The following is a 24,393-nucleotide window of genomic DNA, read 5'->3' on the forward strand; positions in this document are numbered from 1 at the left end:
TGATGGTGGTGATGGTGATGGTGGTGATGGTGGTGATGGTGGTGGTGGTGGTGGTGATGGTGGTGATGGTGGTGGTGATGGTGGTGGTGGTGATGGTGGTGGTGGTGATGGTGGCGGTGATGGTGGTGATGGTGGTGATGGTGATGGTGGTGATGGTGGTGGTGATGGTGGTGGTGGTGATGGTGGTGGTGGTGATGGTGGCGGTGATGGTGATGGTGGTGGTGGTGGTGATGGTGGTGGTGATGGTGGTGATGGTGGTGGTGATGGTGGTGGTGGTGAAGAGGATGATAGCTAATAACTTTTATAGACTCATTACTAGGGGCTGGTGCTGTGCTAAGTACATCATGTATAATAATAACTCATTTAGTCTCTACAGCAAGCCCATCTTGTAGGGCTCCCACATTCCAAATGAAGACACCGAGGCACAAGGGTTTAGGCAGACTCCCCGAGGTTGCGCAGCAGGATCGCAGCCACCCGGCCCAAGTCTATGCTCCTAACCAGCTCTGTAGGCCCTCCCGTGGAGTCCTGGCAGGTTTGTTCGCAGCCAGGCCTGTGAGACAATGATCACCCTCATCGTCCACAGCGTGGGCTTGAGGCTCTAGACCCGACCCTCCAGGCTGGTCAGACGGAAAGAAATCAGTCTTACAGACCCAGGGCTTCTAGGCTGGAACAGAAGAGGATAACTTTCCAACGGGTTTTGCGACCTACAGGGAAGAAGACGATGACAGTTCCCACGAGGCTGTGCTCTGGCCTTGGGCCTGGACGGATGGTGGTCAGCGGGTGCTCGGTGAAGTCAGCATCCACACTCAGGCCCTAGTCTCCTCCTCCCAGCCACTAACTGCCAGGACTGAGTGGCACCAGGAGTGTCCGGGCCCCTCCTGGCTCTCACACCCTGGCACTCCGGGCACCGGCTCTGTGGACCCATGGCTCTGGCCTGAGGTCCTCCTGTGACCAGCCACCCTGGCTCCACCTCAGAAGCACTTGGCTTTGGGGCTGGGCTGCAGGAGGCTCGCCTGCCAGGCCGCCCAGGGGAGCTTCAGTAAGGAAGTGGGAGGAGGCCCGGGCATGAGGTGGGGTTGGGGGGGCAGGGCGGGCCACCAGCCACCTGGCCCAGCAAACCCACAACAGGCCATTCCTTCCGGGCACAGGGAAGCTTCGGGGAGTCTCCCAGCTCATGGGAGAGACAGGAAGACAAAGGCGCAATTATGTCCCACGGCGCACAGGGGCTCTCCTGTGGGTGAAGGTTGGAGGGTCACCCTGAGAGATGGGGGCACTGGCAGGTGGTCAGGGAGTTGAGGGGGCAGGCTGCCACTTGGTGGGTCCTGGGTTCGTCCAAGGACCAGTGCAGGACCTCGGGGGAGGCCAACACCGAGGCAGCTACTGCCCGGAGCGCCTCTGCGGCCCTCCTCCCGCCAGCCTGTGGTCACCCGACTCCACCCTAGTGGGTGCTGGACCATCTTCTGCCCCCCTGCAGGCCACCTCCCTGCCCATCGGGCCAGGCCAGCCAGGCTGGGTCATTCTCCTGGCACCCCAGGCAGACCAAGCCAAGGGCCGGGTGCCGGGCAGGCCTGGCAGTGGCTGTGTGCCCACAACCAAGGAGTGACAGCTTTAGGGCAAAGTCCGGAGACCTAGGGAGAGGCTCCTGGCCCAGCTTCCGTGGGTCAGAGCCACTTGGAAGCTCCTCCCAGTCCCAAGGGGCCTTCAGCACCGGGCAGTCCGGGAGGGGGTCTGGAGGAGGGGACGCGGGTGAGGAGCAGGTGGTGGCCTGGAGACCCCAGGGTTGATCAGCCCACTCTGAAGGACTCTGCATTTTAGCCAGGGAGTCGGAAAATTCCCCAGGCCTTCCAGAGACCAGGAAGCAGCCAGGGAGCCTGCAGAGAGCTTGTGGGCGGAGCGGGTCTGCCCAGTGAGGTCCTGAACAGCGACCCTTTAAAATGCAAATCGATTTGCCAGTCAGCTGACTCTCCTTTCACTATCCTACCTTGTGGAGACAGGGTTTTTAAAAATGGCTTCCACGCTCACTTAAAAATACCTGGCACGCGGACAGGTTGGGTCCCAGGCCAAGAGGAAGCGGGGCGGGCCACCCTTCTCTCAAGTCCTGTCCCCTCTGAGCTCCGCGACACTGCCCCCTAGAAATTGGGAGCTCTGGCGTGGTCCTTGCCCCCCCCCCGGGTGTCCCCCAACACATACCACTGCTCCATCGCTGCCCCCAAAGCCCAGCTCATCCTCGGGTGTACCTGCCTCTCCACCCCAAATGGCTGCTCCTGCTGACACCTGGGAGTTACCCCGGAAGTCCCCTTCCTCACCCCAACCCCAGGACCCTTTCAGAGGCTCCCCGCCTGTGCACCCGCACACCCAGCGCTCTAGCCCTGCAACAGGCTCTGGAGCCCTTTCTCGATCAAGGGGAGGCCTGCTGGCGGCTTTATCTCTGGACACCCCCATCTGCACACACTCCCCGGTCCACACACTGGCTCGCTCCCATGGGGAGAGGGGCTGCCCCCGCCACCTCGGAGCTGACTCAGACCAGCACTGCCCAGTTCCTGGTGCTGTGTCCCCGGTGCCCGGGAAGGGCAACGCCCAGCAGGCGTCTCCAGCACTCTGGCGCCTGTGCTGAGCCAGCGGGCAGCCTCTGGTCAGGCCCCCTCCGAGGGCCAGCAGGGGTCCCTGTTGCCTGGCCTTTCTGCTCCAAAGCAACCATGCCCAGGTCTGGAGAAAGCAGGCTCCAGAAGCCAGGGGTGCAGAGAGCAGTCACGAGGAGGGGGCCGCGGCGGGCACTGCCCGAGGCCTCCTGGGCAAGGAAGGGGCAGGCAGTCGTCTCCGGGAACCCAAGCCTCAGACCACCCCGAGGGTGCTTGGGGCCAGACTCTAGCTCCCGGGCCTCGATTCCCAGCCCGTACAAGGCAGGGCGGTGTGGCGCTGCGAGGTCGAACACCTCCCAGCCGGCTCCCCGCGCAGCGATGCCGCCCGAGAGCGAAGCCGAGCGGCGCCGCGGCGGCCCCACTGTCCGCGGCGGCGCAGGGGATGGCGGCCCCGGCGCAGGTCCGAGCCTGGCGGGCCCTGGCCGCCTCAGAGGGGCGGGGCCGGCCAGAGGCGGCGTCCGGGTCGTCAGGACAACCGGCCGCCCGCCGGTCGCGGGTGCCCAGTCGAGCGCCGCGATCCAGGCTTAGGGAACCGGGCCGGGCCGCGCGGCGCTCGGGGCAAGGTCACTGCAACAGACCGGGCCCTGGGGGCGGCCCGGGGGCCCGAGCCGCGTGCGGGACGCTCAAGTGCTCGGCAAAGTCGAGAACGGGCATCAGGCTGAAGGCTCGCCGGAGCTGGGCCCGGGCGGGGGTCCCGCGTCCGCTCCGCGCCGCACCCCGAATCCCCCCACCCGCGGCCGGGCTGGCGCGCCGGCGAGCCCCGCTCTCGCTCGGAAAGGCTGTCCTTCCCATTGTGACCAGGCCGCGTGGCGCCCTGGCCGCACCGGGAGTCGCACAGAATCCGCTCCCCGCGGCCTTGCGACTTAGACTTGAGGACAGATCACCCTCCCTCAGCCCGCGGCAGGCAACCTGGGACCGAGCGCGCGTCCTCCCGTAACCCGGGGAGGCGCCGAGCACACGGGGGTCGTCAAGTGCTCCCCTGGCGGCTGCGGCGGCCGCCGTGTCCCCTCGGTGCCCCGCGCCGCCTCGCGCCGGCCCGCCGGGCTTCCTGCTCGCGCCGCCGAGACTTCCTCCCCGCGGTGCCCGGGTGGCTACCCGAGCGCCAGACCCGAAGGTGGGGAACCCGGGGACTCGAGAACGGAGCGCGGGGCGAGAAGGGGCGACACCGTGGGGCCGAGACGGGCAGGCGCCCCTGGTCGATCCTGGCCGCCGAGGATGGGTCCCTGGGGCCGGGGCCCGGGCGTTCTCCCGGCGCCGGCTCTCAGGTCTTCCCGGCTGGCGCTCGCGGCCGGCGTCGCCGGGGGTGGAGCGCGGCCCTGCCCCATCCCGGCCCATCCTGCCCCCTCGGTGGGGCTCCGCAGTGCGTCTCCGCGCCGGGTGTGGAGGCCGCACGGCCCGGCGTGCGTCTGAGGGCGCCGGTGCCCCGCGCGCCCCTCCCCGCGCCCCCGGCCCGCTCGCGGAGGCCGCCCCGAGCGGAGCTTTGTGACGTCAGGCGGCCGGCGGGCGGCGTCACGCGCGGGGCTGACCCGGCGCGGGGCGGGGGCCGGGCCGGGACGCGGAGCATGGAGCCGCGGGCCGGCTGCCGGCTGCCCGTGCGGGTGGAGCAGGTCGTCAACGGCGCGCTGCTGGTCACCGCGAGCTGCGGCGAGCGCAGCTTCGCCGGGATCTTGCTGGACTGCACAAAAAAGTGAGCGGGGGCGGGGGCGCGAGCCCGGGACGCCCCCGGATTCCCCTCGGGACACCTCCCCCCTCCCCCCGCGCTGGCCCAAGGCCGGGGCCCGCTCCGGGGCGGGGCGGCGTTGCGCCCGCGCGCTTTCGTTTTCCCCAGCCCCAGTTTCGGGGTGCGCGAGCGCGGCCGCCTCTCGGGGGGCAAAAGTGGTTCTCAAAGTCGTCGCGAGTTTTCGGGCGGGGGGTCGCGCGGTCGGGCGGGGGACAGCGCGGGGCGCCGGGCTGGAGCCCGGGCGCGGCTCGTGGATCCCGAGCCCCCGCGCCAGCCGCCGCGATGCCGGGCTCCTAACTCCGCACGTCTGCCGTAATTAACGCACTTTTCTTTGTTCAGACGCACTGTTGAATTCGGCTCTGTTCAGAATTGTCATCCGTTGGTGTGTGGTGGTGGTGGTGGGGGGCTCCCGTGCGCTGCCGCACTTGCCTGGGGGTTACTCACAAGAGGGGGTTCCGCGGGCCCTTAAATGCCCTCTTCCGGCTCCCGGGTGCAGTCGGGGCTGAGGTGAGGACGGAGTGTCCGGCGGCAGGATTTGAGAACACTGTTTGGGGTTGAGGAGCCCCCAGGCGGAGCAGGGATGAAAAGAGACGAGCTGCAGAGCTGTGAGGGGGCCGCCCCCGCGGGAGCCGGGCGCCACTGATGGAGGGGGTGCCCGGGCAGGCCTGGGGCAAGTCCACGCGAGAGGCACCTGTGCGCCGGCGGCAGGGAGCTCTGCAGCGGGAAAGTCTCCTGGATACAGTGTCACATGGTAGAGCTGTCGCGCAGATAAATGATTAGGCATTAATCAGGCGCTAATGTCTCGAGGCTCTGGCTGGGCCTTATCAAACCACCTCCCCTCTGCAGAGGCCCAGCTTCGCCCCTCCGTGCAGGCCGGGTCTGTGCCCGCGGCGTAGATGTGGCGGGAGGACCGGCGCCTTCCGACAGTCACCCTGCTGGCATCACCTCCTCATTAGATGCGCCAGAGCCATTCACGTACAAGTCACGTGACTTAACATATGGCCTCCCAGGTGACTTGTCACCCTGCTCGGAGCCGGCTACTGCAGAGAGCGCTTGGTGGGACCCGGGGACCCCACAGGCTGCAGGCACAGCCCCTCAGGAGGGCCAAGCCCGCGCCCTGGGGTGGCCAAGGTCCCCTGCCGCCGGTGGCCGGCACTTCCCCGTCAGGGAGGCTGCGCTCCAGCCTTCCTGCACAGCCCTGCCTGGCCTTTCCTCTCGGCAGCGGACACTTGCAGGAGCGGCGCCCCCCGCCCCCATTTTCTGGGCTCCCTGACTCAGGACAAAGGAGGCTGCAGGGTAGACTCGTGGCTGGGGGTGTCTGCAGAGGCTGCAGGCTCACTGCCCTTGCTCTCTGCCTCCAGCCAGGGCTCCGGGCCCTGCGGCCTGTGGGTGCCCTGGTTCAGAGATCTGCACGGCTCCCCACCCGCTCCCCACCCGCTCGTGGAGGAAGCAGGCTCTGCTGGGATCCCAGCATGGGAACTGGCAGCTGTAGGGCGTGTGGGCGTCCGCCCTGCCACGGCCACATGAGGCTGTAACCGGAGCCGCCCACGGAGCCAGGGGCTGGGCTCGGTGGGCACAGCTCAGCTGGGCAGCGCCCCTTTCTGGCTTGAGTGGGCCCCCCCAGTCCCCGCAGAGAGTCTGAGGCTTAACCTGGCCTCTCCCAGCTGCCGGTTGTCTGAAGCCTGGCCCCAAACCTGTCCCTGCCCCTGCCTACCCCACCTCTCCTCTGCGGTCACCTTCAGATTCATCCTGATCTCGGTTTTCTCCCATAATATTATGAGTTGCAGTGCTCAAGTTTACAGCCAGCTTGTCAGGCAGGGTCCAGAGGCCTGGGCTGGGTGTCCCAGACAGAGGGGGCCTGGCCTCAGGCCTCAGGGTCCCCAGCACCCACCTGCCTTCCCTGGAGCACTCTGCCTCCCCCCCCCCCCCACGCCACGGGGGCAGGGCCAACCAGCCAGGCCCCTTCCCGGGCGTGGGTACTGACGGGCAGAGAGAGCAGCTGGGGGCTCGGATTGCAGGCACCGCCCCCCTCCCGGGGCCTGCAGTCCCCAAGCAGTGGGCTGGTGCGGGCTCAGGTCAGGGCAGCAGGCCACTGCACCCGCGGTGCCCCCATGGGGGGCAGGCCTCTCACCGCTGTGTGTTAGCCTTGCTGGAGCACGCGGGCAGAGCCCGGGGCATCCTCCGGGACGGGCAGTTCTCACAGGGGGCCCAGCTACAAGTGTTAATTTGAGGGCACTCGGGAGGCGGTGCCCCTCGCTGCGGGCCCCTGAGCCAAATACACGTGTGTCCTTGGAGGCCAGGCTGAGGTCCCGGGAGGTGGGAGGCGCTCGGTGACCAGTGCCCCCATCCAGCCTTGAACCTGCTGCCTGGCTGCCGTGTGGGCTGAAGCCAGGTCTTTGGGGACTCTTGAGTCCACACCCAGTCAGCACGCGAGGAGACGGCCTGAGCCTCGGGCCCGCTCCCCACGTTTCCTGCCGCACCGCCGGGGCTCCTGTGTCCAGGCTGGGGCCCAGGCGGTTGTGGGCATTGTTTCACGGGCGACTTGGGGGTGTGCCTCTGCTCAGGGACCTCATAGGGTGCGGCCCAGAGACAGCGAAGGCTCCAAGAGGGGGTCCCCAGGCAGGGCGTGAGGGCCAGCTGCCTGTCAGGCCTGGTCTTGACCTCTGAGCCGGGGTTTCTTCAACTTCCCAGTGTGAATTCCCCAGGCCATCACCACGTAGACTCCTGGGCCCCTCTGCTGGAAAGGTTGGGTGTGGGCCTCTGTGACCCGCCCAGGGGGGTGGGGTGAAGGAAATGGCAGCCCACTTCAGTACTCTTGCCTGGAGAATTCCATGGACAGAGGAGCCTGGTGGGCTCCAGTCCACGGGGTCACAAAGAGCCAGACACAACTGAGCAACTCTCACTCACTCACTCATTCAGTCACTCAGCAGGGCGGCGACCGAGGCTTCTGGAGACTCAGTCTCTGGAGACCAGCCAAGAATCCCCGCCCTGGCTGGACCCTGGGCAGGGGGGCGCCCCTGCTCCATCCTGGGCACACCCGCCCAGGCCCCACTGGCTCTTCCCCTGCCCTCGGGGAGCTGAGGGCGGGGGTGCCCAGCGCACCACCGGCTGGCATGACCTGCAGCCAGTGGGCAGATGCCTCACCGGGGGGCCAGGCCAACATGGGTGATCTCTGGAGCCACTCCAAGGCGGGCGAGGGGGGACGGGGTGGGGGGGACGGGGGCGGCTGGCCTTGGGCTTCTGGGGGCACCCTCGGAGAGGTGAGAGGGACACAGCTGAGTCGCACTGGGATGATGCTGATGGTTCTAAAACCCTGGATGCAAGACCCTGGGAGCAGCTGGGGCAGAGATCCTAGGTTGCTGTCCTCAGGGAGGGACAGGGTCCCCTGGGTGTCCCTGGGGGAGGGGGCAGGGTCCCCTGGGTGTCCCTGGGGGAGGGGGCAGGGTCCCCTGGGTGGCCCTGGGGGCCCCTCTGGAGTCCAGGCTGCACTCCTGTCTCCCCACTCCCTGAGCAGAGGTGGACCTCAGGGCAGCTTGGCACTGTCTGCCCGCCTTTCCCGCAGTGCCTGCCCCTCCCCTGCCCCGGCTCCAGCCCTGCGGCCGGCTGTCTGTCTGGCAGGCCGTCTGTCTGGAGGGCCGTCTGTCTGGCAGGTCTGTGGGAGAGAGAAGCTGCTGTTTGTTTTCTGAACCAGTGCTGGGGCACTCAGCCGGCCGCAGGGTGGGCTTCGCCTGGGGGCATGGGGCTGCGGGCTCTGCCCACACGGGCGTCCATTACAGGGTGTCCGCCGCAGGAGGCTACCCTGGACCCTGGCCTGGGGGTGGGCCCCTGGGGCGCTTCTGTTCCAGGAGCCACGTCTTCCCATGTCTTCGCAGGATGCCAGGGTGGCATCTCCCCCATGGGAGGATGAGGCAGGAAGGTCCGGGGAACCGGGCTGGGCCCAGAGGCTGCTGCTGGGCCCCAGGCCTGCAGAGGGGAGGCCGCAGTGGGCGTGCGGGGGGGTCTCATGCTCCGGCAGGGTCTCACGCTCCGGCAGGCTGCCCAACCGGCTCCTCCTGGCCGTGGGTCGACCAGGGCGGCCCTGGGGGCGTTGCTCAGCCGGAGGCACACATGAAGCCCAGGACAAGGGTGAGTGGAGGCCTGGCCACTGCTGTGGCGCCGAGGACAGCCGGCCAGGCCCCGTGCCCCTGCGGGCGGCTGTGCCCTCCCCTGGACAGTGGGGGACCCTGGGCACTCTGTCTCCTGTGCCCTTGGGGGCAGAACTACCCTGCTCTGGGATCTGACCCCCGATAAGCCTCATGGCCGAAGCCGCCCTTGCAAACTTCCCACTTTCTCACCCTGGCTCTGTCCCCCTGTCCATCCTTGGGGCTGCGGTTTGCTCCAGGCCCTCTCAGGCTTCCTGGTCTAAGCGGGTGGGGGGGGGCCTGGTCCGCCCGTGGGTCTCCCCAGCCCCCAGGCTCCCCTCCCAGCTCCTTCTCCCAACCTCGGGGGCGGCTGCCTGGAGGGCCCAGTAGGCTCCGACCCTCAGCACAGCAACGGGCGGACAGTGGGGCCCAGGTCCTTCCCCAGGGCCTGGCAGACCGTGTCTCTGGCCCCAGGCCCCCCACCTTCTGCCAGGCCCTGCACTATCACCGCGGGGCTCTGCCAGGCCAGCCGTACCTCATCCCTGAGTGCAGGCCCACGTGGGCGTAGCCCAGCCTTGCCAGGGGCCCAGCCCCACGGTCATGCACCAACCTCAACGGTGCCACACCTTGTGCCCGGGGGTCCAGGAGGCACCCCGTGGGGGCAGGCTGCTGAGGTCCTTCCCTGAGAGAGAGGCTTGGGCTGGAGCCATCTCTGCGCCCCAGGGCAGCCGAGCTGAGGGGCAAGCACAGACCCTGCCCACCCCCTGGCCTGTCCCAGCCCCCCTGTCCCAGCCGAGAGCTGGGATGGTGACCAGGACGCCTCACGGGGCTGTAGACGGGGCTTTGCCCACGGCCCCTGGCTGGGCAGCCAGGGTCCTGCCGGCCCTGTTTACCCACCGGCAGGCATGGGTGTGGCCGGGGCCAGGGCCTGGAGGCCGCTCCGGGAAGGAAGTGCCCCAGTCACGGGGCCTGCTGTGCCGGCCACAGCCGCGGTCCCCGGCCGCCCACCGTCTGGAGGGAGGCACCGCCTTCGGGCCGCAGTCCCGTGCTCAGGGGGGCCTGCACCCCAGGGCGGGGCTCATGGCCTCCACGGCCTCCTGGTTTGATCTGCTGGGGCTGGAGGGACGGGGGGCTCAGGATCGACTGCCGGGTCACCACGGCTGCCCACCACCCCAAGCAGAATCTGCCCTAGAGGGGTCAGGTCCCCTCTGCTGGCCCCGGGGTGGACGCTGCCCCCGGCATCTCCCCACCTTTCTCTTTCTGCACCCCTCACCCCCTCCTCCCTCAGTCACACTCACAGGTCACAGGCCACCAGTGAGCCGGCTGCATCCTGGTAACCAAGCAGAGGCCAGGGCCCTGGTGTGCTGGACCCTCTGGGCATTGAAGTGTGAACCTTCCACCCCCTGCAGCAGCTCTACCCATGAAGACCAGATTCAGGGGAGATGGCCTCAGATAGGGTTCTCTTAATGGCTTTAAACTGGGGCTCCCTGGGGGCTCAGACAGTAAAGAGCCTGTCTGCACTGCAGGAGACCCGAGTTCAATCCCCAGGTCGGGAAGATCCCCTGGAGAAGGAAATGGCAACCCACTCCAGTATTCTTGCCTGGAAAATCCTATGGATGGAAAATCCCATGGGGTCACAAAGAGTCAGACACGACCGAGCAACTTCACTTTCAGACTTGATAAAGTTTGATGTGATTCCTGGGTGGCGCTAGCAGTAAAGAACCCACCTGCCAATTCAGGAGGTGTAAGAGACTCAGGTTCAGTCCCTGAGTGGGGAAGATCCCCTGGCGTCGGGAATGGCAGCCCACTCAGTAATCTAGCCTGGAGAATCCCATGGACAGAGGAGCCTGGTGGGTTACGGTCTACAGGGTTGCAAAGATTTGAACATGACTGAAGCGGCTTAGCCCAGCGCACAGCACTGGGCGTTTACTGGTGATCTTGAATTCAACAGAACTTGGATGGCGTTCCCATGGCAGATGTGCCCTCCCGTGACGGACCATCAGGGAGGCCGTGGGCCTTTGCCCGCTGCCCTCAGCCCTGTTGCATGCCCTCTTGCCCGCCTCTGTGGTCCATGCTTCTCAAGTGGCCTGCACCCGGCTCCCAGCCTCCTTGTGTCCCTGGGCACCCACCCCCTGGGGGGGCCGGGGAGCAGCCTTCCAGCCGAAGGTGCCCGGGCCACCTGGTGCAGACAGAGCTGCCATGGGGGGTCAGGCGGTCTCAGCAGCCTTGGTTCTTCTGGGGAAGAGTAGAAGCAGAAGTCCCTCGGAAGCTGTGAAACAGCAAAGCTCACTTATCTTTTCTGCTGTGATTGAATTGCACAAGGGAGGGAGAGACGGAGGCGCAGTATTCTAAACTCTTGTCTGAAAGTCTGTTCTGTGCTGGAAAATGAAAACTAACAGCTTTTAGCTTAAGCGGTCTCACAAATGGAGTCGCGTGTGTTTGCCGCTGTGTGCCGCTGCCGGGGAGGTGCAGCCTGTCTGGGCTTGGCTGCCGTCGTTTGGAGCAGCGTGCTGCTGCTTCAGGAGCGGCTCCCTCGTGAGAGGTGACTTCAGACGCCCCCAGCACGCAGGCCAGCTGGCCAGCGCTCTGGAAGGGTGCTGCCCTGAAGCCATTTGAAGCAAGCGCGTGCCATTCTGGGGAGCCCTGGGGTGCTGGCCACGTGCTTGGCCTCAGCTGTGGGTCCTTGTGGAAGGGCGGCCTCCTGCCTTCTCTGGACCTGCCGGACGGAGGGGAGGGGCCGGGGGTACCAGGCAGGAGGGGCGGTCCTTCCAGGTCATAGTGGGCACGGGCGGCCTGTGGGGTGGGGGGTACCCTCGCCTGAAAGCAGCATTCAGCGGGGAGCGGGCTTACTGGGCCTGGCCGTGAGTGGCCCCCGCCCCCAGACACACTCTGCACAGGGGAACCTGGTCCCGTGGGCTCTCCTGGGGCTGAAGGTCCTCCTGTGACACAGTTGGGATCTTCCATCTGGGAGTGTTGCCCTCAGGGAGGAGGGGGTGAGCAGATGAGGCCTGTGGGCAGGGGCCACTGGCCACACAGCAGGCGGGTCCCCACAGGCTGGGCCAGGCCTGTCCAGGAACGGAGGCCCCGTTTGCCGGCTTCCTGGGCCTCCGGGTCTGCGGCTGTGAGTTCCCCTCGTTCCAGGAATGGAGGCCTGGATGGTCAGTGCCTGTCAGCCTGTGGGCTTGATGCTGAGCGCCTGATTTCAGAGCACGCAGCCTGCTCCAGGGCTGCCCCGGGCGGGTGCGGGGGGGGGGGGGGGGGGCCCCCGGTAACGCCGGGAGAGCCGGCGGGGGGGCCCCCCCGCCCCTCACGTGGGGGCTGGGCGCGGGGGTCCTCCCTGTGCTGACCGCCCCTTTCTGTCTCCCCACGACCAGGTCTGGCCTCTTCGGCCTGCCCCCGTTGGCTCCGCTGACCCAGGCCCAGGACGCCCCTGTCAACGGCTGCCACGGCCCGTCCCCCGCGGAGGGAGACGCGGAGGCCATGCCCCTGGGGACGGGCCCCCCGGCGCCTGCCGGCGGGGACGGGCCTCCCGAGCCGCCCCTGCCCCTGGTCCCGCCGCTGCCGGCCGGAAGCCTGCCCCCGTTCCCGCCCTACTTCGAAGGCGCCCCCTTCCCGCCCCCGCTCTGGCTGAGGAACACCTACCGGCAGTGGGTGCCGCAGCCGCCGCCCCGGGGCGTCAAGAGGACCCGCCGGCGCCTGTCCCGCAACCGCGACCCCGGCCGCCTGGCCCTGAGCCCCATCCGCCTGCGGCCGCGCCAAGTGCTGTGTGAGAAGTGCAAGAGCACCCAGAGCCCCCCGGAGGCCAGCCCTGGGCCCCCCGCAGCCCCCCGGCCGCGCAGGGAGCCCCGCAAGCCCGACGACGCCGACGGAGGAGGCGACGCGGCCGCCGCCAAGAGGAGCAGGCGCGAGCGGCGGGAGGAGGCGCGGGCGGGGGTGCCGCGGAGCCCAGCCATCAAGATCTCGTACAGCACGCCCCAGGGCACCGGGGAGGTGGTGGAGATCCCGCCACGCGTGCACGGCTCCCTGGAGCCCTTCTGTCCACCCCCGGCCTCGCCCGGAGGCCCGGACCCTGAGCCTCCCAGGGACCGGCCGGCCACCGGTGCCCCTGCCTCCATCCCCAAGCTGAAGCTGACGCGGCCCCTGCCCCCTGGGGCCACCCCGCCGCCCCCCAAGATCCGCCTGAAGCCGCGCCGCCTGGGGGCTGGCGAGCAGCAGCCCGTCTACAGGGCCGAGCTGGTGCAGGAACTCAAGGGCCGAGGGCCCCCGGCCGACGGCGCTGCCCACCACGGCGGGCTGGCGGACTCGTCCTCCGCGAGCTCTGGCGAGGATGATGACTGCAAGGGGTGTCCCCGGGGTGCCCATGGGCCCGACAACGCCGGGCTGGCTTTCCTCGCTACCTGCCCTGGGAGAAGCGGCTGTACCGGCGAGCTAGCGTGGAGCAGCGACAGCCTGGACGAGTCCAAGTCGTCCGGCTCGGACGTAACGTTGCCAGACACCTGCGACCTCTCGCCCGGCGATGGCGTGCCCTCTTCCTCCAAGGGCACGAGGCCCACGGTCCCACCCCTGACGGTCAGGCTGCACACGCAGAGCGTCTCCAAGTGCGTTACTGAGGACGGGAGGACCGTGGCCGTAGGGGACATCGTGTGGGGTAAGGTTCACGGCTTCCCTTGGTGGCCGGCACGTGTCCTGGACATTAGTCTTAGCCAGAAAGAGGACGGGGAGCCCTCCTGGCAAGAAGCAAAAGTCTCGTGGTTTGGTTCTCCAACTACGTCATTTTTGTCTATCTCAAAACTGTCCCCTTTCTCTGAATTTTTCAAACTGAGATTTAACCGTAAGAAGAAGGGGATGTATCGGAAAGCTATCACAGAGGCTGCCAATGCCGCCCAGCACGTGGCCCCAGAAATAAGGGAGCTCTTGACCCAGTTCGAAACGTAACCCGGGTTCCACCCAGGTGAGTGTGTGCGTGAAGGGTGCCTCTCTCCAGCTGCCCTGAGCCTGCGTCCGTGGCTGGGCTGTGCCTCCAGCCTGGGCCTCGGTGAGCCAGGGGGTGAGGGATGCCCTTGGCCAGGCTGGCTCGCCGCTCCGACACGGTGGTCTGGAAGAGTGTCCTGCTCACTGGCAACGCCCCCCAGCGTTTCGGGTCACAGAAGAGATGCTCTAAGAGCGGGCGAGTCGTCAGACACCTGGGCAGACAACGGAGCTGGTTTGTGTTTTGCGGCCATTTTTCAAAGGCCACGAAAGATCTGCTTGCTCTTCCATTCGCCTTTTGGAGATAGGGGCGAGCCGGTGGCTGGGGTGGGCGCAGGAGGGGCTTCCTCTGTCTCTCCCAGACAGACAGGGTGATCTCCCTCCTGCCCTTCCCCTACTGCAGGCTGGCGGGTGCGTCCAAGGGTCCGACTTCGCAGGAAGGAGGAAGGTCGTTCAGCTGCCTTCCCCCAGAGGTGGTGCCTGTGGCCCAGCACCCCTCTCCTGGTGCCGGGGGAATCCCCTTCATCGGCCAGGGCGTGGTGCCTGGGGCTTGCAGCTCCAGGCTCCTGGAGGGCGTCCGGGATCTGCCCCATCCAGTGCCACGCCTCCGTCTCCACCCCTGGGGGGACTCTGTGGGAGCCCTGGCCGTGGCCCCACCTGGAGCCTCCATGGGGCCAGGCGTCCCCAGATGGGGTGGGTCACTGTGCGGCCTGTCTGGTCGCCTCACGGGCTGTCGGGGAACAGCGAGGGGCCGAGCCATGTGCTGTGGGCACTCCCGGGGCCCGAGACGCACGGAGGTGGGGTTGGTAGTGTTTGACGCCCCAGCCCTGGCCCTGGGCGGCGGCAGGTCCGAGGGCTGGCCCCTTCCTCTTCTGGCTCCAGGCAGGCTGTGGCCATCCGAGGCTCCAGGCTGCCTCGCTGGACCACAGTGGGCACGTCGGGGTCCTCAGTGTGGGGCAGCCCATGGCCCCTTCCTGGCCCCGTGGCCTCGGGCCGGCGCCCCTGACTCAGTTGGGGTCTGTCCTTCATCTGGGCCTCCACCCTCATCTCTGGACCTTCGGGTGACCTCGTCTGGCCTGGCTCTCCTGCTCGTCCACCTGTCTGTGCTGACTTCTTGGGCAACACCAGCCTTCAGGGCTGGGTGGGTCGGCTGGCCGGTGGCCAGGGAGGGGGTTCAGGGAGTACTTGCTGCCGCCTCACTGCTGGGCTGGCTGCAGCGGGTCCTGGGACTGAAGAAGCAGGGACATGGGGCCCGTCTTGGCTGGGGTCCCTGCTGGGATTCTTGAGGCCTCGTCCCCCCCCCCCCCCCCCCCATTCCCTGTGCCTCCTGAGTGCTCCCAGGACTCTGGGCACAAACTCCTCCCAGGAACCTGGCACATTGCCCATCGGTTCTGGCCTTTGTGTGGGGTGTGGGCGTGGCACCGCCCTGGGGTAGGGGGCGTCAAGCCAGCCATGGTGTCGAGTCAGGGCACCCCATGGGGAGGGGCCCAGAGAAGGCCCCGATGCCCGGCCTCCCGTTTCCCTGGCATCTCTCTGTTGCGGCCACGTCCCGCTGGCCTGGGGACCACTCGGGTCCTGTCTGTGTCCGTGCCCTTCCGCTCCCATCCCGGCCCACCCTGTCTCTGGCCTGGGGCGGAGGGCAGCTCGCCCACACACCCTGTGAGAGCGAAGGCAGCCCCTTAGGTTCAGGCTCGCTCTGTTTATCTGGAGGCAGAGGAGGAATCTCACCAGACAGGTTTGCCTGCTGCGGGGGCCTGGCTTCTGGGGCTCTGGGAGCTTGGGGTGGGGGGACGGTGTTGGGGGGGTTGTTGCTGAATCCTTTCGGCGCCAAAGCAAAGTGGTTTTGCTTGATGGGCTTTTGGGTTTTGTTTCTTGAGGATTAAAGACTGCACTGAGGTTTCTGCCAGCCAGGTGGTTGGTCTGTGGGCGTCAGCCAGCCGGGGTCTCGCACTCGGGTGGGGTCTGTGGTCTTCCGGTGGGCACACTTGCTTTCAAGCGTCAAGTGTCTGGAGGGCAGCCTGTCTGGCCTGCTCTCTGAAGGGGAAACAGGAAGCTGCCTTTGCTGGGGAAGGTGGGTTCCCTGGTGGGCTCCCCGGGCGAGCTGAGGGCCCTGGGGCTAGCCCAGGGGGTCCCCTCAGAACCTGTGTGAGATGCGGGTGAGGTGCCCTGCGGGGTGCTGAGGGCAGGGCCGGGGTGTCCAGGAGTGGGGTGCCAGAGGGTGGGCCCAGGGCTGGGAGCTCGGCGGGAGGCCTGCTGGGAAAGGCAGTCCTGTGGCCCCACGTGGCTCCCCAGCCCGGTGCAGGGCCCTGCCGTCCCCGGGGGCTGATGGAGGCCATGCCGGGAACGTGGGGTTTGGACTCCGGAGAGCCCAGCAGAGGAGGGGACACATGCCCAGACCTCGACCCCGAGACACCCCGCCCCCTCACAGGGCTGCTGCAGGCTCCGCTGGGAGGTGGGCGCCCGCGTGAGCATCCTGAGCTCCCCATGGGCCGGCAGCCAGGGCACTGGGGAGGCCGGCAGGTCCTGCCCCCAGCCCCATGTGCCACGGTGGGGAACGGGCACCCAGCAGGTGCGGACGCAGCCCCATCTGAGCCCCAGCTTCCCGTCTGTCTTGGGGTGACGGCGGCACGTGGCCCCAGGTGGAGGGTGAGTGAGCGACCTGTCTGGCTGTGTGCTCCAGGCTCCTCTGCGTCCCCCAGAGGGGCAGGGTTGTGCTCCTGACCGGATGGGCCGGGCAGCTCCTAGTGCCTGCTGATCAGGGATGAGGGCCCCTCAGGTGTGACTGACAGGGGTGCCCCCGGGGCAGGGCAGGTCGGGCCCCCCACCTGCCAGGCGTGGCGGTCACCGCTCCCTCCCCACCCGCACACCCACCAGCTGGATGCGGACGGAGTGTGCAGTCACCACGGCCCTCGCCCGGCGGCTGGGGGAGGGCTGTGACTCACCGCCCCAGATTCACGTGTGATCACGCACAGGAATGTGCAGAGAAGGGGACAAGGGCCTCCTGGCGGAGCTGATTGGGACTGGGGCTCCGGGAAGGCTTCCTGGAGGAGGTGACATGCAGCCGAGATTAGAACAGGAAGCTAATAGGGGGAGGATGGGCGTTGGAGGCAGGAGGGAGCCAGACTTGTTCTGGGGGCAGGGAGAGACCACCAGCTGTGGCCTTGCCCTCAGAGAAGGGGCACCGCAGTGGGACTTTAAGCCGGGGGTGACGGTTCTGTGTTGGAAGAATGCCCCGGCTGTGGGCAGCAGTGTTGTCGGGGGAGGCTGTGCCAGAGGACAGCAGTTGAGACCAGGACGGGGAGTCAGGGGGCTACGGGGAGCAGGGGCAGAGGCCCCGGGGGACAGGCTGGGGCTGCTGGGCATGCCCAGAGCTCTGGGACCCCTGCACCCACGTCAGCCTCAGCACCTCGTCAGCGTCCCCGTGCCTGGGTCTGAGCCCAGAGGCGGCTCGGGGTCTAGCCTCAGAGGAGGGTTGGGGTCAAGTGGTGGTTCAGGACTGGCAGGGGCGTGGGATGTGGGGAGGGGCCCCCGTGGAGTTGGGGGGGCTCGGAGTGGTGGAGAGGCAGTCAGCAGTGGTCAGAGGTGTGAGGCCCCTGGGAGCCCAGGAGGGAGGCCAGTGGAGAGGCGGGTGGGCCCAGGGCCCCCGGGGAGGTGGCAGGCGAGCCCGGATGGGGTGGGGGCCACGCCTGGCCCACAGGCCCCACCCAGGGCGAGCATGACGGAGCCTCTACTGGACGTGGGGTCCCTGGGAGCTCACTCTGGGCCCTGGGCGGTCAGGGGTGTGGGAGCAGCACCCAGGTGTCCTGAGGCCCCGCAGAGCCGTTCGCCTCACTGGGGTGAGTGCCCCGTCTCTCAGCCCAGCGGGAAATTCACAGGCTCCCTGCCAGCTGGGCAGGCCCCAGGCAGCCGCTTCCCACAGGCCGGAGCTTTCGGGGTCTCTCAGCTGCGCCTCCCTGGGGAGCTCCTGGTTTTACTGAGCGGAGGGCACCCTGGGGCGAGCCTCGGCTCTGTGGCTTCCCAAGGCTACTGTCCCAGATGACCTGTCTCAGGCCAGTGGTAAATGCAGGAACCTCCGGAGGCTGAATGCAAAACCCAGGTTCTCTTCCTGGGGCTCCGGGGAGGGTCCTCCAGTCTCTCGCAGCTGCTGGGGGCTTGGGTGCCCCGGGCCCGTGGCCGCACTAGCAGCCTCGTCGTCGGGAGCCCCCGCTGTGTGGAAGCCACGTCTGCCTCTCACCACGAGGCCCTGAGAGGCCCCTCCAGCCTCATCCGATCTCTCAGAGCCCTCCTCTCGTCACACCTGTCACGCCTCCCCCACGGCTCCGGGGAGGACCCCGGTCGCCCACCGCAGCCTCTGTCCACTCAGCAGCCCCCGCAGGTGCGGGAGCAGCTTGCGTCCCCGTCCGGCTGGGCTGGGGGTCCGGGGTGAGGGAGGCACCCTACCCCACAGGGAGGCTGTGCACACAGCTGGACCCCAGCAGCACTTCCAGCCTCACTCTCCTGGGAACTGAAGACAGCAGCTGGGAAGCCAGCCCGGAAACCCTGCAGCCTGGCTCCAGGCGGCCACCCTGCCTCGCCCCACCGGAGGCGTGACACGCGGGTGGAGGCGGCCAGATCCCGTCCCCAGGCTCCGGCTTCCTCCTGGGCTTCTCCCTTCCGAGCTGTATCCGCAGGCCCAGCATCCCAGACAGGCTTTCAGTTCAGCTCAGTCCAGTCGCTCAGTCGTGTCTGACCCTCTGCGACCCCGTGGACTGCAGCACACCAGGCCTCCCTGTCCATCACCGACTCCCGGAGAGGCGTTGCTTTCTTCCAACTCTGAATAAAAACGTGCCTCTGCTTCTCAGCTGACTTCCTCCTTGCTTTCAGGGAGCTCAGGTTGTCTGCGAAGGTGGTAATTATTTTGTTCCAGAGGAAACTCAGGCCTGTGATTCGAGGCCCGGGCCCCGCCCCTCCGCATGACCTCCCAGGTGGGCACCGGGCAGCACAGGACACGGGCCTGGGTGTGCAGGCCCTCCTCTGGGGCGCTGGGGTCCCTGCGGGCCGTGGGAGGGCCTCCAGGGCCTGTGTCTTCCGGGACAGTAGCGCCCCTCCTGCGGGCGCGTTAGCCTCAGCGGGCCAGGGCCCCCACGGACAGCTCCAAGTGCCCCTCCCTCTTTCCCCCAGGGTCCGAGGTCCCTGGGCGCGTGGGCAGGGGCTGACCCAGGCCCTGAGCTTTGCGCCGCTGTGCCCCGGGACTCGGGTGGGACCCTCCACGGGTGGCAGGGTCTCAGCTGCCTTCCGGGAGGCCCTTCTGTCCAGTGACCTGACTTAGCCACGTGCAGTGACCGTGATCCCTTGCAGATGCGGTCTTTAGACGAGGGCCCAGGCCTTCCAGCTGACCAGTTGCCCGTGGTAAACAGGGCTGACCCCTTTCATCCAGGCCGATGACCCTTGATGCTTCGCTGTCTGTGGGCTGCTCAGCCCGAGTCCACCTGAGGAGCACAGCCGTCCCTGGCCGCGGGCCTGGCTCTCCGCCAGGACACGGGATTCCATCTCCATGGTGCTTCCAGCCTAGGCCTGGGGCCCCCCATTTCCCGAGGGGCCCTGGGTCCTGTCTGGGGCGTGGTGTCCGGCCGTCCTGCCTGGGTGAGGGCTGCTGGCCGAGGGCTGTGCTATATTCCCAGGTCGTCAATCACCCTCCGCAGTTCAGAGACCTGGAGCTACTTTCTTTCAGGAGCAAAGAGATCGTGATTTCACATGGACTCTTCTAATTCAGATTTTTTTTTTACTTGTTTACCAATTTATTTGTATCTCTGCCCCCTTGTGCTGAAATTCTTGGTTCTTAGTGATAATAGCACAGTTGTCTTACGTGTAAAAGTTGACATTTGTCAAATGTTAACGTGCAAACTACATCATATATGGAATCATTTGGGACAGGGAGGCCACCGGCTCGGCTGTGGCGATCTGGGGGAACCCCTGGCCTTTAGTGCCTGGGGTCTGCCCTTCAGGGGACACGTTAGAGTCCTGTTGCCAAGTCATGGGGACAGGGCCCGCTCGGGGTTGTCATGACCTCAGACACCATTAGTCACTGATTCCGTCTTTCTTTCCACCTCTGGAGATTCCTGTACATTCTGGTTAGTGTCTGTAATTCGCTGCGTGTTACGGGAGGGTCCCCAGTCAGTCTGAGCGTGGTCCGGGCCCCTCGGGGCCAACCCCGTCCTGCAGGCCGCCTTCCCGCCGCGCTTGCTCGTCCTCTGTGCTCATGACGGAAACGGACACACAGGCACCACCCATTGTCTCTTGGCTCCGAGTGGTGAGGCAGCTGTGCCCAGCCTTTCCTGTGCCCGCTGGCCGCCGCTGCCTCGTCAAGGAGGGAATCCTGAGTGCTCTGGGCATGGCTGTGACCCCAGCGGGCCCCAGACCTCGGGGCTCCCCATCCTGGCATGCTGCTGTGTCACGGCTTCTTCGCACCCCGGCCCCGTTCTTTGTGGTCCTGTTGGGGTCTCCCCTTCGACTCCTACACACTCAGACTCACATGCTGCCCGGCACGCAGGGATGCCCACGGCGGCCTGGGCACTCTGCACAGCCCGCCCCTGCCCAGCCCGGTGCTGGGTTCCTCCCAGGTCCCCAGGGAGGCTCTTCCCTGTGCAGCAGGCAGCCCTGGCCTTCGGGAGGCAGAGCCGCGCCTGGGCGTACCCGCCCACTCAGCACCCTGGGCGGTGGAAGGTGCTTCCCATGGGGAGGGCGGGGCCTGGGGACAGGCTCTGGGCCGGTTGGCTTCGGCCCCGCTGTGCCTCTGTGTTGAGAACCCTGAGCTGGGGGCACCCACAGCTCGTCCCCGTGGCAGATCTAGACAGGCAGGGGGGCACTGGCTGGAGGAAAGGGCTGCCTGGGTCTCTGGATGGGGAAGTGGGCCACGTGTCAACCCTCCGCGTGTCCCCACAGGGAAACAAACACAGCCTTCCAGGCTGCGCCCCGGGGAGCCGGTGTGCTGGGACCTGCCCCTTCCCCGGTTACCTGGCCGGGGTCTCACCGGACCTGGTGCAGCCTGCGTGGGGCTGAAGGGACCACAGGACCAAGCGGGGGTCTGGCCAGGCAGGTGCTCAGGGTCCACGGCCAAGGCCGTGCTAGTCTCCGCAGGGTGGGGGCAGTGGCCGTGCCTTAGGCCTTCCTGAGCGAGGAGGACGGGCAGAGCTGTGGAGAGGCCCTGTGCGTGGACGTGGAAGGCCACGCACCCGCCGAGCTGCCCTGGGCCACCCTCCTAGGCGTCATCCGTGAGTCCACAGTCACCCCCCGGGGGCTTCCTCCTGGGGAGCCAGGAAGGGGAGCTTTTCCCTGGATGCCTGCCGAGAATGTGTGCCCCTCCTGCAGTGTCTAGGTGGGGTGTGGGGCAACGGGGCTGGGGGCTCTGGGGGCTGACCGGGTTGTCGTGGTGAAGGGACAGGGACCACCCTGCCTAGAGGGAACACCCCATTATTGAAGAGTGGTGGTGTCGGCCGTGGGGATGTGGGGGTGAGAGAAGCGACCCGAGGCCTTCCGAGAGCCGCCGACCGGCTGCCCCAGGCAGGGAGAGTCAGACAGAGAGGCAGGACCCGACCCACCGGGGCCTCCGCATCCGTGTTCCTCCTGCTGGGAGAGGCCTCTGGTCGCAGAGGGCGCAGGCTTGTTGGGGCATCTCCCTAACAAGGGCCATGGCTTCAAAGGGGGCTGTGCAGGGTCCAGTGTCTCTGCAGCAACGTGGGGTTGCCTTTGATTTGAGCCCCTTTAAATGCTGAAATATTGCATTAACGGGGCACTTGGAGTTTCCGACTGTGGCTGTTCCCAGAGATGCTGTGAGGTGGTGGGGAGGCATGGGGATGGGGCAGAGCGGGGTCCCTCCTGCAGACCCTGAGTCGGGCTGCCGCTTGAGGCCGGGAGCTTCCCTGGAGCCTTGTGGGGAGGAGAGAAGTCAGCCTGATGACCGGCTGCGGGCGGGCGAGCGTCCGTGCGTTTTGCTGCCGCGTGGCCAGTGGGGTCACTGCTCGCAGGCCTGAGCTGAGAGCAGCGACGGCGGCAGGAGGGCCCCTCCTGGTCGTCCCTGCCCCTCAGGGACGGGGGCCACCGCGGGGTCATTTGCATTTCTCCGGGGTTTTACATTTTAAACAGGAATGGAGGAAGGCTTTGGTTCCTTGTCCACAGTAGAGTGAGATGTTCCTGAGCACATCTCTCTTTGCTGAAATTTTTTAAAATTTATGTGTTCACTGTTGGCCGTGTTGGGTCTCTGTTGCTGCACAGACATTTCTCCGGTTGTGCTGGGCAGGCCTCTCATTGCTGGGGCTTCTCTTGTTGCGGAACACAGGCTCTTGGGCACGAGGGCCCAGTGTCTGCAGCCCCTGGCTCCAGAGCACAGGCTCGGCAGCCGTGGTGCACGGGCTTGGCTGCTCTACAGCCTCTGGGGTCTTCCTGGACTCGGGTTGGGACTCATGTCTCCTGCACTGCGGGCAAATTCTTCACCCCCGAGCCGCCAGGAGGCCTGACTGAATTTCACCCGAAGCAACGCTGCCTGGGCTTCCCTAGCGCTCAGTCGGTAAAGAATCGGCCTGCAGTGCAGGAGACTCAGGTTTGATCCCTGGATCGGGAAGGTCCCCTGGAGAAGGGAATGGCAAACCCAATCCAGTATTCTTGCCTGGAAAATCCCATGGACAGAGGAGCCTGGCAGGCTATTATAGTCCATGGGATCGTGAGAGTCGGACACAACTTAGAGGCTAAACCACCTACCAAAGTCACCTACATTCACGGTTTGAAAGCCCATTAGTGACATGAAGTGTATAATGAAAGGATTTCTCTCCACGTTTCTACACTCATCCTGCTTCTTGTTCATGATTTCCCAACTTAAGCCACACATACACACAAGCATACTGCTGCCGCTAAGTCGCCTCAGTCGTGTCCGACGCTGTGCGACCCCAGAGACGGCAGCCCACCAGGCTCCCCCGTCCCTGGGATTCTCCAGGCAAGGACGCTGGAGTGGGGTGCCATGTCCTTCTCCAATGCATGAAAGTGAAAAGGGAAAGTGAAGTCGCTCAGTTGTGTGCTTAGTGACCCCATGGACTGCAGCAGACCAGGCTCCTCTGCCCATTGGATTTTCCAGGCAAGAGTCCTGGAGTGGGGTGCCATTGCCTTCTCCACACACAAGCATAGCTTCTGGCTAAATCAAGATTCAGTGCTGATATTAAAAATCGCAGCTCATCCACGCAGGTAATCACGGCCCATTTAGTTTCTCTTCAGCTCCGTTCTCTGCAGAGTTGCCTTTCCCTCACTGAGGGCCGTTTGTGTGTCATCGCTGGGCCCCAGCGCTCTGAGAGAAGTGGAGACCTCAGCGCCCCGGAGACGCCGAGCGTTTGTTTCCGTTTACGACCACCCTGTGAACAAACCTCTGAAACGTCGGTCACGTCTCATGATTCTGCGCGCCCCGGGGCAGGCGTGTCAGCTGCGAGGGCGTGTCCGAGGGGCTCCTGGCCCTGAGGCCTGGGCTGGGATGGCTGGCCCCAGGGCCCCCACACACCCCGGGGGCCCCTCCTCAGGGCAGACTGGGCTTTCCCGCGGCCCCGGCCCAGCCTGCCTCTCATCCTCGTGCAGGAACGAGACGTGGGTGGGGAGCCACAGGGCGTGTGGGCCTCCTGTTCCTGTTGGACACCGGGGCTTGCCCTCCTCCTCCTCCCAGGCTGCACCCCATCCCGGAGCCTCCCGGGAGGACTGGAGGGCGGGGGTGCTGGTGGACACTCTCCCCCGTCTGCTGCACTTGGGAGGCCCCATCCCTGCAAGCTCCCTGCTTTCCTTGGTGGGGGGTTGACCCTGAGACACTGAGCCGAGGTGTCCGCTGCCCCTGTGGCCAAGTTCTCCTGCTCGACAACCGCTTGGTCGTCAGATGGGAGACGGGGGCGCGTCAGGAGGCAGGGTGGAAGCCTGGGCTCCCCACCCGCTTGAGAAAGAACTTCCCTGTCCAAGGTCTGTTCCCCTCAGCCCCTGGGGGTCTCCTGAGCCAGGAGGGCGCCTCTGGTGGGTAGGGCTCCCATCACACCCACACTGGGGCCTTCTGGGCCATGCGCCCAGCCATCAGCTCCCCAAAAGCCCCAGCCCCAAGTGGCTGGAAGGTTCCAGAGCTCACTTCAGCCTCCATGAGCCTTGCCCAGGGCCGGGGCTGCCAGACCAGCCTGTGGTCTGGGTCCCTGAGCCACGGAGGATCCCAGCCCTTCCCCAGGCAGGCTGGGTGGGCCCTGGGGGTGCAGGGGTGGAGGGCCCTGCCCCAGGAGAGGAGGCAGGGCACCATGGGAGGCAGGATCCCGGGCTGGTGGGAGCTGGGGGTGGGGGTCCCTGAGGCCCATGGAGGCCGGGGGTCAGGCCCAGGAGCGCTCGGGGAGGGCGCTCTGGCCTGGCGCCAGCCTGCCCCTTGCCCTGGGTGCTGGGCATTACTCCGTCCCTCTCTTCTTCCCCAGGTCGCCAACGCTGAGGGAAGGGCTGTCTTCCCGCAGCTCCCAACCATGCGGGCGTCCTTCACACCCCTGCCCCACCCGAGGATGCGGCGAGGCTTCTGGTTGGCTGCATGCGGAGACCCGGCCCTGGGGTCAGCCGGTTCCGGACCTCTGCAGGGAGCCGGTGGGTCTGCCCGTGAGGACTGACCCCCACCAGGCGCACAGCGGCTCCTCTTGGCCAAATGTATTTATTCTCACCACACAGACTCAAGCTTTTCTGGTTCCTCAAAGGCCAGAGTCCAGGAGGGAGGGCAGCCCCCCCCCAGGGCAGAGTGCCCAGCACCTCCCTGCCGGCCTGGGCACGAGCAGCTGCACGTGGTGGGCTGCCGCCGCCCACCGCAAACCCTGACCTGCCCGGGGCTCCCATCACGCCGGGCGCACGGTCCCTGCCCGTCCCGGGCTACCGATCTGCAGTCAAACTGCAACGTGAAAATAATAAACACCTCACCTGTCGTTTGTAA

The 24,393-nt window shown here is 66.6% G+C and overlaps 1 protein-coding gene across 2 annotated transcripts; it reads left to right on the top strand.

Annotated features, from left to right (window-relative positions):
- The first annotated feature begins 4,201 nt into the window (after positions 1–4,201).
- On the top strand, positions 4,202–24,393 carry PWWP2B (PWWP domain containing 2B). Of its 2 annotated transcripts, none has more exons than XM_040255161.1 (3): positions 4,202–4,326; positions 11,855–13,431; positions 23,897–24,393. In XM_040255161.1, the coding sequence occupies exons 1-2, from the start codon at positions 4,202–4,204 to the stop codon at positions 13,413–13,415; spliced, it is 1,686 nt and encodes a 561-aa protein (XP_040111095.1). In that variant the 3' UTR covers positions 13,416–13,431; positions 23,897–24,393. The 2 variants fall into 2 exon arrangements, with proteins under 2 accessions (XP_040111095.1, XP_040111096.1); XM_040255162.1 differs by having other exon boundaries at positions 11,855–13,128.

Source organism: Oryx dammah, unplaced genomic scaffold (assembly GCF_014754425.2).
Source record: "Oryx dammah isolate SB20612 unplaced genomic scaffold, SCBI_Odam_1.1 HiC_scaffold_14, whole genome shotgun sequence".
In the NCBI taxonomy this organism is placed as follows: Eukaryota; Metazoa; Chordata; class Mammalia; order Artiodactyla; family Bovidae; genus Oryx; species Oryx dammah.